The sequence below is a fragment of the Prenolepis imparis genome, unplaced genomic scaffold (genome assembly GCF_030444845.1).
Source record: "Prenolepis imparis isolate NDT839.2.m4 unplaced genomic scaffold, iyPreImpa1.0 SCAF_5, whole genome shotgun sequence".
NCBI lineage: Eukaryota > Metazoa > Arthropoda > Insecta > Hymenoptera > Formicidae > Prenolepis > Prenolepis imparis.
In genome coordinates, this window is record NW_028141163.1 from 17,189,211 (window position 1) to 17,201,465 (window position 12,255).

At 43.3% G+C, this 12,255-nt stretch overlaps 1 protein-coding gene across 5 annotated transcripts in view; it reads left to right on the plus strand.

The window, feature by feature from the left end:
* The window catches only part of Dpy (fibrillin-like protein dumpy), a 119,844-nt gene that overhangs the window by 37,677 nt on the left and 69,912 nt on the right, over nt 1–12,255 (plus strand). For all 5 annotated transcript variants that reach the window (XM_083037675.1, XM_083037679.1, XM_083037678.1 and 2 more), the window contains 22 exons: nt 20–250; nt 382–897; nt 1,009–1,194; nt 1,305–1,556; nt 1,673–2,104; nt 2,431–2,724; nt 2,840–3,088; nt 3,511–5,268; nt 5,472–5,660; nt 5,789–6,170; nt 6,292–6,707; nt 6,839–6,989; nt 7,179–7,431; nt 8,703–8,967; nt 9,053–9,249; nt 9,392–9,658; nt 9,753–10,008; nt 10,219–10,413; nt 10,518–10,700; nt 10,791–11,435; nt 11,714–11,915; nt 11,994–12,169. In XM_083037675.1, coding sequence (XP_082893801.1) covers nt 20–250; nt 382–897; nt 1,009–1,194; nt 1,305–1,556; nt 1,673–2,104; nt 2,431–2,724; nt 2,840–3,088; nt 3,511–5,268; nt 5,472–5,660; nt 5,789–6,170; nt 6,292–6,707; nt 6,839–6,989; nt 7,179–7,431; nt 8,703–8,967; nt 9,053–9,249; nt 9,392–9,658; nt 9,753–10,008; nt 10,219–10,413; nt 10,518–10,700; nt 10,791–11,435; nt 11,714–11,915; nt 11,994–12,169 — 7,695 coding nt within the window. The remainder of the gene's footprint in view (nt 1–19; nt 251–381; nt 898–1,008; nt 1,195–1,304; nt 1,557–1,672; nt 2,105–2,430; nt 2,725–2,839; nt 3,089–3,510; nt 5,269–5,471; nt 5,661–5,788; nt 6,171–6,291; nt 6,708–6,838; nt 6,990–7,178; nt 7,432–8,702; nt 8,968–9,052; nt 9,250–9,391; nt 9,659–9,752; nt 10,009–10,218; nt 10,414–10,517; nt 10,701–10,790; nt 11,436–11,713; nt 11,916–11,993; nt 12,170–12,255) is intronic.

The following is a 12,255-nucleotide window of genomic DNA, read 5'->3' on the forward strand; positions in this document are numbered from 1 at the left end:
TTTGTTTAAATAAACACAGATTTCGATGAGTGTACCAAACCTGTTTGCGGTCATGGAGCAACATGTACTAACACCGAAGGTTCTTACGCTTGCACTTGTCCGGAAGAAACCATACCGGATCCCGATCCCTATATTAAGTGCGTCGGTATAGTCAGGTGCGAGGTCGACGACGATTGCCCAGGAAACGCTATTTGTGATCAGCAAAAGAGATGTCTATGTCCCGAGCCCAATGTCGGAAATGATTGCAGACGTAAGTATGATACATTTCTTGTTTCAGATGTAATATTTTATAACTTCTTTTATATCAAATACAAAAAAATTATATTTCTTTATGTATACAAAATATCATCAGCCCGTAATTTTTTGCATCTGCCCGATCAGATCCATGTGAAGACCTATCCTGCGGACCGAACGCTCACTGTATGCTCCTGAACGACGTGGCGACGTGCCTTTGTAGCAACGGTTACACCGGAAAGCCCGGAGTAAAGGGAGGTTGCCGAGATATCGACGAGTGCGCGATAAATCCGTGTCCACCAGGTGCTATCTGCAACAACGAACCCGGTTCCTTCTCGTGTCAGTGTCCGAACGGAATGACGGGCGATCCTTACAGCGGCGGCTGCCAGGAGACCAAAACACCTCACGTATGCAGTTCCAGTACGCCCTGCCCCGCTGGAGAACAGTGCATTAAGGACGAATTCGTGGGCAGTAGCGTGTGCATCTGTCAGCGCGGTTACATGCGCGACCACGAGACCGGCAAATGCAGAGACATCAACGAGTGTATGGAGCTGAGAGAGAAGCCCGCTTGCGGCGTCAACGCGATCTGCAAAAATCTCCCCGGCAGCTATGAGTGTCAGTGTCCACCGGGCTTCAATGGAAATCCCTTCTCACTTTGCGAAGGTAGGCTACACAATTTTCGATTTATATTTCTGTACATATTTATACTTGAATATTTCTGTACATATTCATAATATCGTATGATAATTATTATTAAATTTGGAAAATTCGCAGAATGCAACAGCATCGAATGCCAGTGTCAACCACCATACAAGATCGTCAATGGTAAATGCATGCTGGCTGGATGCTCGAAGGGCGAGAAGTGTCCGAGCGGTGCCGAGTGCATAACGATTGCAGGCGGTGTCAGCTATTGCGCCTGTCCTAAAGGTTACACGACTAAATCCGATGGATCCTGCGAAGGTAGGTTGAACGTAAATTCCTTAATTGACGACGATCGTGTCGAGAGAAATGCAGAATTCATAATCGTTCTTGATAAGAGATCCATTAATCAATTATCAATTTGCATGTAGATATAAACGAGTGCATCGTGGGACACCAAGTCTGCGGTTACGGTGCCGAGTGCATCAATCTACCAGGTGCCCATCAATGCGTGTGTCCGCACGGATACGGCGGCGATCCTTACAACGGCCTTTGCTCTCCAGCCCAAAAGAGATGCACCAACGACAACGAATGCAAGGCCAACGAGAAGTGCGTGCAACCCGGCGAGTGCGTGTGTCCACCGCCGTTCTACACGGATCCCTTCCAGGGAAATCTATGCAAGAGTGAGTCTATACGAAAAATGCAATTTTATATTATAATTATTTTCACATATTACAGCTTCGTGATTAATATTTTCTACGTCATTTCTCGTCTCTACTGGTACTTTTTGTTATTGCAGATCCTTGCGACCGCTTTCCATGTGGCATTAATGCGAAATGCACGCCGAGCGATCCGCCGCGATGCATGTGCGAGGCTGGCTTCGAAGGTGACCCGCAGCACGGCTGCGTCGACGTGAACGAGTGCGCGAATAATCCTTGCGGTCATGGCGCGTATTGCATCAACACGAAGGGAGATCACGTGTGCGAGTGTCCCAAAGGTATGATCGGTGATCCTTACGGTGCTGGCTGTACGGGAGTTCCGACCGGAAAAAGCGAGTGTTCCTCGAACGACGATTGCGAAAATTATCTGGCATGCGTCCAAGGAAGCTGCGTTAATCCCTGCGACAATATACCGTGCGGTCCAAACGCGTATTGCGAGCCCGATAAGCACGCCGCGTGGTGCAGATGCGTGATCGGTTTCACAGAGGGCAAGAACAACGAATGTGTCTCACGTGAGTACAAATTTTTGGATAAAACTGCACGATTCATTGACAATAAAAGTATATCTTGTATTTTAATAATATACAATATATATACATTTATTAAATATATATATTATATTTATATATATTATTTATGAATATATATATTTAAATAATATATTTAAGAGATTTTTTTTTTCATTAAAAAGGATTGATATAAATTGTTTGTTAAAAAATATTTGATGGTAATTTATAATATAATTTTACGTGTACATTTATTTTTTGTCAATATTATTAATTGGTGAGAGATATCAGCTGTTTATCACATATTATATATGCAATTTTACCTGATACAGAATGCGATGGCTTTGTTTGCGGCACCGGGGCTCAATGTATCGTCAGTTACGATGGACCGACCTGTAAATGCATCGAAGGTTTTATGGGCAATCCTTTCCCTGGTGGACAATGCGTGCCGGATGTTTGCTCACCTGAAATCCCATGCGCCGAGCCAAGCGTGTGCATCAGCGGACGTTGCAAGAGACGATGCGAGGGGGTGGTTTGCGGCATCGGAGCCGTGTGCGATCCTTTAACGAATAAATGCGTGTGCAACCCCTACTTTGTCGGCAATCCCGATCTGCTCTGCATGCCACGTAAGTGTAATACGCGCCTGTAATGAGATTTATATCGTTTTACGAATATTTCGCTAGAAAAAGAAATAATATTTACAAATAACACGTATTAAATAATTTATTTTTATATGTGCAGCGATTCAACCACCCCATTGCGATCCAACCTGTGGGAAGAATGCGCATTGCGAGTACGGTCTTCAAGATTCAAAATGTGTCTGCAATCCGGGTACTAACGGGAATCCTTATCACGGTTGCGGTGTTCAAGAGAAATCTGATTGCTCCACCGCGGTGTGCGGAAAGGATGCGCATTGCAACGCAGGTCCTAATGCTATCGAGTGTCTCTGCCCACCTGGCTTCGCTGGCAATCCGTTTATTCAATGCTTTGGTAAGTATAGCTAATTTTAATCTAATTTTATTAATTTTAATTTAATTTAATTTAATTGTTATACTTTTTAAATTATATTATAAAATTTAAAGAGTATAATTGAATAATTTTACACAAATATTATGTAAATATATTGCAAAGAAAGAGTTGTCGATCTTCTAAAAAAATTTTATAACAATCTATCCGCTTTATTTATATTTGAAAAATGCAATTTATTTATTTATCTAAATAATTTCATCATTTTCTAAGTATAAATCTTTCCATGTTGTCTCGATAATTATTTGAAACAATGTTGTCATTTAACAGAATGATATTTTTGTTGAAATATCGCCATAGCATTTTCATTCTTCTAATATTTGAATACTAATCGTGATAAACATAAAAGTAAGAATTTTAAAAATCTTTTTATATTTCTTCATTAGACATCAACGAGTGCAACGGAAATGCATGTGGCAGCAACGCGGTGTGCATTAATACCATCGGAAGCTATGATTGTCGTTGCAAGAACGGCTTCTTCGGCAATCCCTTCGTCGGATGTCGACAGGTGCAAGTAGGCCCGTGCGCCGATCCTTCGACTTGCGTCTGCAGTGACACTGTACCATGTCCCTTCGATTACACCTGCGTTGATCATAAGTGTATAAACCAATGCAGCGACATAAAATGCGGCCCCAGATCCGTCTGTCAGAACGGAGCATGCGTCTGTCCGCCAGGTTACAGCGGCAATCCCAACGATCTGCACAAAGGCTGTCACTTGCATGGCCACTGCTCGAATGACCTTGAGTGCGAGCCCCAGGAGATTTGCTTCCAGATCGGTAAAGGCGTTCGCAAGTGCGTGGATGCCTGCGGCAAGCTGCAGTGCGGACCTAACGCGTTGTGCATCACGCAGAATCACGTGTCAGCCTGCTTGTGCGTCGACGGTTACCAGGGCAATCCGAGTAATCTGGTCGAGGGTTGTCAGCCATCCAAATCCGTGATACCAGGATGCACACACGACTCGGACTGTCAGCCAGGTTCCTTCTGCATCGTCTTAGACGGCGGCGTGCGCGACTGCGTGAATCCCTGCAGCAAAGTGGTGTGCGGCGCCTATCAGAAGTGCGAGCCTGACCTTGTACCGGGTCATGCCACCTGTAAGTGTCAAGACGGCTACGAGTGGAACCCGGTATTGTCATCCTGCGAGAAACCATCGGTACCCGATTGCATAAGCGACAACGATTGTCATTCGAGCGAGGCCTGCAAGCCGGACGCGCTCGGCGTCCTCAAATGCATGTCGCTCTGCGACGGTTTCACCTGCACCGCGAATTCCCGCTGCGTGGCGGAGAATCATTACGGCAGTTGCGAGTGTCTGCCGGGTTATACCGGTAATCCGAACGATCGCCGGGGCTGTCAGAGCCCGCGCGAGAACCGTTGCACCACTGACAGCGAGTGTTCGGAAGACCAGACGTGTCGCGGCACTCCGGACGGTCCGCTCATCTGTCAACTGGTCTGCGACTTTGTCTCCTGCGGCCCGAACGCGCTCTGCGTCGTCAATAATCACGTCGCGAACTGCGAGTGTCCGCCCGGATCGTACGCCGGTGACCCTAATGACCCGACATCCGGTTGTCGCGCGGTGCCCTGCGTCTACAACATCGACTGCCCGCCGGCGCAGCTCTGCAACCGGCTCACGCACACCTGCTACGACGCCTGCGACGAGAACGCTTGCGGGGTGAATGCCGTTTGCATCGCGGACGATCATAGGGCGATCTGCCAGTGTCCACCCGGACTGCGCCCGAACCCGGTGCCCGACGTCGAGTGCGTCGCCGTCGAAACGTGCCGTCCGGACTCCTGTCATCCGACCGCGCTCTGCGTCGCCGGTCCGACGAACGAACCGGTGTGTCGGTGCCCGCCGAATCACGTGGGCGATCCTTACGTAAACGGCTGCCAGCCGGAGGGACACTGCTCCGGCCCCAAGGACTGCCCGGTGCATTCCGTCTGTCACGAAAATCGCTGCGTGAATCCATGCGAGAACGCGTGCGGTCCCAACGCGTTCTGTGAGATCGTCAACGGTCGGCCGAGCTGCAGGTGCGTCCACAGATTCGTGCCGTCCTCGAAGGGCCCGGAACACGGCTGCGTCCGGGGTACGAATTACTGCACGGTGGATTCCGAATGCGAGAACAGCGTCTGTCTTGACGGACAATGCAGAGGTAATACTCGATGTTTCTATTAATTATTATTAATTTATTTTTAATTTATTAATTAATCTCTATTAATTAATTTATTAGTGTCTCTTAATTATGAATTAAGTGGATTAATGTATAGTAAGTCTGTTTTAAAAAATTAAAAGATTTTAATTTGAAAAGTTTTTAAAAATATTATGAGAAATTGAGAACTCTTCTTGTTTTTTCAGCTGTGTGTCGCTCGGTCGCCGATTGCTCGGACGGAGAGAAATGTATCAACAACAAGTGCATGGTGTCATGCATTTCGCATTCTCAGTGTCAAGTGGATGAGACGTGTGTCAGCGGAGGATGCATTCTCGGCTGTCGTAGCAATAAGAACTGCCCGACTATCGAGTCATGTATTAACAACAAGTGTCAAGGTATGTGATGTAACTTTGAGACACATTAATTCTTGAAATATATATAATACATAAATTAATATAAATTAATAAAACAAGATATATGTAAGATCCTGAAATAAAGAGAAATATTTGTGATCCGTTTCCAGATCCTTGCGAAAGAAAAGACGTATGTGGACCGAATGCGATCTGCAGTTGCTCGAACCATGCAGTCGCATGCACGTGTCCTCTCGGTTTCCACGGTAATCCTACTCCGGAACAAGGTTGCGTTCGAGTGCCGAGCGTATGTCAGACTCCGCAAGACTGTCCCAGTCAACATCTGTGCGTCTCGGGATTGTGTCAATGTCAGTGCTCGGAACAGAACAACTGCGCGCAAGGTGAACGCTGCAAGAATGGCATTTGCGTAAAGATATGTTACGGCGACAGTAACTGTTTGCCCGGCGAACTGTGTATCGATGGTTCTTGCGAGGCCGGCTGCACGTCGGATATCGGATGCAAACGCGACGAAGTGTGCATCAACAACAAGTGCAGGTACTCGTCAAATTATCTTATTAAATATATATATATGTATGTTGCTTATATACAAGCATATACTCAAATAAATATTTTATTTTTTATGAAAATTTTATAAAACATTTAATTACCTTTTCAGATGCAGTCACGGATTTATCGTCGGTCCGGAACATTGTCTGGATATAAATGAGTGCGAAGATCAACCGTGTCATCCGAGCGCCGAGTGCATTAATCTCCACGGATCTTATCGTTGCACTTGTCCTCAAGGCACCGCGGGCGATCCTGTAGGAACGGGCTGCACACTGCCGCATCAATGCATCGCGCATACGGATTGTCCGGACACGCAGGCCTGCGTTCACCACAACTGTTCGGATCCGTGCTCTTTCGTCGACTGCGGCTCAAATACTATTTGCACCGTTCTGGATCACACAGCTGGGTGTCAGTGTCAACCTGGCTACATCGGCGATGCCTCGGGCTGCTTCAAAGTAGAATGTCTTTCCAACAGCGATTGCCCGACAGATAAATACTGCAATCAGGAGATCAACAAGTGCAGCAGTAAGTTATTGAAATATTTTGTATCGATGATAATTGGGTTGCATTTGATGTATTTTAATAAAAATATCAAATGTGCGGTAAATATGTAAATATCAGATCTATTCTATACCTTTGCACTTTTGTCTTCTCAGGTCCTTGCAATCAAGTAAATTGCGGATATGGTAATTGCCTGGCCATCGACCATGTCAGCGTATGCAAATGTTATCCTGGCTTTGTTCTCATCGGCGATATCTGCGCTGACGTTAACGAGTGCTTGCAAAATCCTTGCCATTCCTCAGCTACGTAAGCAAAATTTACAATTTTTATATATATAATATAATATAATATATATAATATAATATATAATAATATAATATAATATAATATAATATAATATAATATACAATATAATAATATAATATAATAATTATTACTTATAATTTTTCAATCGGCATTTTCATAATAAAATCTCGAAATTTCGAAATTTTGTAGATGTCAGAACACGGAGGGATCGTTCGCTTGTGTTTGCCCGCATGGTTTAGTAGGAGATCCATTTAAAACTGGCTGCAAGCAACCGGGCGATTGCTTCACGGATTCCGATTGTCCAAATTCAGCTGCCTGCATCGATAATAGATGCACTAATCCATGCGATACACCGGGAATTTGCGGTAGAAATGCGGAGTGTCTTGCACGTGATCACGTTCCAATTTGTAGATGTCCGGGGCAGACAACAGGAAATCCAGCAGTGAGTATTTTAAATTTATTTCTATATATATAATTATATTATATACATATATTTATTTATATATTAGAGATATATATTTTTTATATACATATATGTATATCTATATAATCTCTATATAAATCTATATATATATTTTTCTCACATTTCATTTAATCTAACTATAATTACGCGCGCGAAGCGAGAAGTTATATATTATTCTTTGATAATAAAATCTTAAAAATTGCAACGCATGCATAAAAATATATTAATTGATTATGCAATAGATACAAATATAATATTTAAATCTTAACAGAATGTGAACAAAAAAAATAAAATTTCCTACTACAAGAATCTTTCGACATAAGTACCTGCGCTTCTTCATGCATTCACTACGCTACACAGTGCACGGTTCGTGCGAAACTGATTCCCAATTCCCATCCCATCTCCCATCACTGCAAGACTTCTCCGCAACGATGTCGCCACCTGACGGCGAAACCCAACTTCACAGTCAAGCACCTCGCTTGACCAGCCCCACCGTCTCTCTCTTCCTATCCTTTCCATTAGACACGTGCATCCCATACGTCCGCCACGCTGCACGTCTCGCGAGAAATTAATCCCCACCACCACTACCGACCGCAAGATTTCTGCGCCTGCGCAGTGGTGTCGCCGCCCTGACGGTGAACCGGTGAACTGATCCTTATATGTAATCAACTTCACGCGAGATGTGCATGTGTGCAACGTAGCGGATCGGGACTCCTGGGTACTTGTGACGTTAGAGGTGAGAAAATACAGCTGAAAATTCTGGCGTATCATTTTTAGAAGATATTTCGATGAAACACAACTCCAGATGGCTTGAGCACACTTTTAAAGTACTCTGAAAACTATTTTTTCCCTTGATAGCCTCGATCAACAACCGTTAAATAATTGTGATATCAGACTTTGTCACGCGGAATGACTGCGAATATGCAAGACTACGGATCAGGCCTCATATCACAGTTATTTTACAGCTGTTGATTGATTTTAAAGAGAAAAAGATAGTTTTCGGAATATAAAAGTGTGCTAAAGCCATCTGAAGTGCTGTTTCATCGAAATATCTTTTATCTCAAAATGGCACGCAAGAATTTTTAACGTTCTTTCTCACCTCTGACGTCACAATTCCAACATGGCCGGCGAGGGCCCAGGAGCCTGAAGTAAGAAAAGCGTTATATATTCGTTTATATATAATATAATATTATAATACCTTTTATATTCGACTTTAATCGACTTTCTAACCACACGCTTTGCATTTTTAGACGGAGTGTGTTCACTTGGAATGCAATTATCATAGCGACTGCGGTCCATCGGATGCGTGCTTCGATCATAAATGCGTCGATCCTTGTTCCCTCTCGAACGTTTGCGGACATGGAGCTGATTGTTCCGCGCTCAATCATAGCGCGGTGTGCGCGTGTCAACCTGGCGGCACAGGTGATCCTAATCTCGGATGCACTCCGCTTCAGTATTGCAAGACCGACTCGCAGTGCGCAACCGGTTCTGTGTGCAACGGAGGTATATGCACAGGTAAGATCAAGTAATTATGTAAAAGATGGTAAAATTAAGTTTTATCACGAGTTATAAAGCATATATTTCATTGCAACTCTTGCAGCACTTTGCGGAAGTACGAGAGATTGCATCGGTGATCAGCTCTGCATCAATGGTATCTGTCAGCCTACTTGCAGAAGTAATTCCAGCTGCCCGGAATATCAATACTGCCATAATAACATATGTGTTCAAGAATTACGTTGCACGTCAGACAATGACTGTGGGTACGATGAAAAGTGCATCAAAAATAGCATCGGACAGGTAATTTTACGTTTTGTTATACACAAAATAATAATAAATATATTCATATATAATTTTATATATAATGTATATATATATATTATTATTAATTATAAGTACATAAAATTTAAGCATTTTAGAAATTAATTTGTTAATTGTTTAGGCGGAGTGTCGTGCAGCTTGTGATTTGATACTCTGCGGTCGTAATGCTGAATGTAAGACTGATAATCACGCCGCAACGTGTTCCTGTAATCACGGTTTCTTTGGAAATTCTAAAGACGATAAGATCGGTTGTCAGCCTATCGAGTGCGAAGTCAACGAAGACTGTACTCAGGAGAAGATCTGCGATCTGCACAGATGTAGAATTGCCTGCCTTGCTCATAATCCTTGTGGCGTAAATGCGATTTGCACAACGGAGAACCATGTCCAAGTAATTATTTCGTTCCAGCATTTTTGAGATTGCATTTTTTCATCCGAGAGAGTAATGATCTTTATGGTAATGTGCGATTTTTCTGACTTTATAGGTTTGTACATGTCAACCCGGATACACGGGAGAACCTACGCATGCTTGCGAACTGATAGATTATTGCGCCAATACGCCTTGTGCACCAGGTGCATTGTGTGAAAATTCACGAGGGCACTTCAAATGTCATTGTCAGCCCGGTACAGTCGGAGATGCTTACAATAGTGGTTGTCAACCGCCGGTAGAATGTCTTCAGGACACAGACTGCCCGCTAACTGCCAAATGCGTCAATATTAATAATGTACCGAAATGTTTCGGTATGCATATTAAGTTTGTCAATTTAATAATTTATAATTTTATCCTTTTATTAATTTTTTAAATTAATTTTTAAATTAATTTATATTACTTTATAATTATATATATAATATGTAATTATATATAATAATTATATATAATTATAATTAATTTATATAATTATATGTAATATATAAAAGATTATATATGTCTTATTTAACTTTCTATTTTAGATACTTGTGCACGCATCCGGTGCGGTCCAAACGCAGACTGTATCGCGAGTAATCATGCGGCGAGTTGTAAATGTCGCGCCGATTATGAAGGCGATCCGAATAATCTGAGCGTAGGATGTCGTCCGAAACCGGTGATCTGTTCGTCCCACGTTGACTGTTCAGTCAATACCTATTGTTACGAGGGCATTTGTCGACGTAAGTAAAAGCAATCTTAAAACATCAAACTTCAATAGATGGATAAGAGAATAGATACTCTTCTAACTCTACCGCATTTAATAACATAAATAATATTATTTTAGCTTCCTGTCAGTCGGACGAGGAATGCAACTTGTCAGACGTTTGCTTGAGCGGACAATGCTTGGATCCGTGCGACGTGAGAGGAGCTTGCGGCATAAACGCCGAATGCAAAGTGAGAAGTCACATTAAACAGTGTAGCTGTCCACCAGGCTTCACCGGTAACTCCGAAGTCGAATGCGTAAGATGTAAGTGTGTAAAAAACGCGACTCAATATTTACCACAATAATTGGAATAATCTCTCGTCACTTTGCTTACGAATTCATCATTGCTCGCAGTGCCAGTGTCCTGTCTAGGAAGCGGGGACTGCAACGAAGGCAACACCTGTCGCGAGAACGTTTGCCTGCCGATCTGCACCATCGACGACGAATGCGCGTTGAACGAAAAATGCATTCGCGGCAACTGCTTGCTGACCTGCCGGCTGGACAACGACTGCTTCCTGGGCCACATCTGCCTGAACAACATGTGCACGTTCGGCTGTCGCGCCGACGAGGATTGCAACGCGAACGAGGCTTGTTCGGGCAACAAGTGCGTAAATCCATGCGAGGCCACGCCGTGCGGACCAAACGCCAAGTGCACCGTCTTCAACCAGCGCGCCACGTGTTCCTGTCCCTCAGGTTTCATACCGAATCCGACGGCCAAGGTCGCCTGCCTAAGGTCACCCGGAACGATCTGCACGGCCAATCGCGAGTGCCCTGTGGGTACGGCTTGCGTCGCCGGTACATGTACACCTGTGTGCTCGACCAATGCAAATTGCTTGAGCAACGAGAGATGCGACAGCTCCGGTATGTGCAAATCACTCTGCAGACGGGACGAGGACTGCAGGAGCGGCGAGATCTGCGAGGGACTGGTGTGCGGTTCCGGTTGTCGGGCCGACATTGAGTGCCAGGATAATTATGCTTGTATAAACAACCAGTGTATAGGTGAGAATTCTCTGTTAAAATAAAATTTTTAAATAAAATTAATAAAATTAATATAAATATTAAATATATTACATATAATTATATAAATTGATTATAATTATTATATATAATTATATAAAGTAATATAAATTAATTAAAAAATTCAATAGAGAAACTCTAGAACCTTCGAGGAGCATCCAGAACACTAATAAAATTTTTTTTCTTAATTTTAAAAATGGAGGCCAACTTTACAGAGATTATAAATGTATATTATATCTTGCTCATCCTTATTTTTACAGATCCATGCTCGTTGGCTGACGCTTGCGGTGTAAATGCCAAGTGCACGACTGTCAATCACCAAAAGATATGCACATGCTCGTCGCCTTTAGTAGGAGACGCTCGTATCGCATGCAAACAGGCTTTCCTTGGTTGCTCGTCCGACCTCGAATGTTTACCGGGACAAACGTGCTACGGCAGATCCTGTTATTCCACGTGCAGAAGGTAAGAGATCACACGAATGTGAGCGAGTGAATTCTCACGATGATCCGATATGTATGTTAAATGTTATATTTTTTTCAGCGATGCAAACTGCTTGAGCGATGAACGATGCGACGGCGGTATTTGTAAAGCGATATGTAACAGCGACGATCACTGCGTCGCGAATCAGATATGTCAAAATCGCCTGTGCGACATTGGATGTCGCAGCGACAACACATGTCCAAGCGATGAATCTTGTATCAACAATCAATGCAGAAGTAAGTATACGATTGCGTATATATTATAAATTATCTATATTTACATCGTAAAAATATGTATTATAGGCTGGATTCCGTAAAGCGCA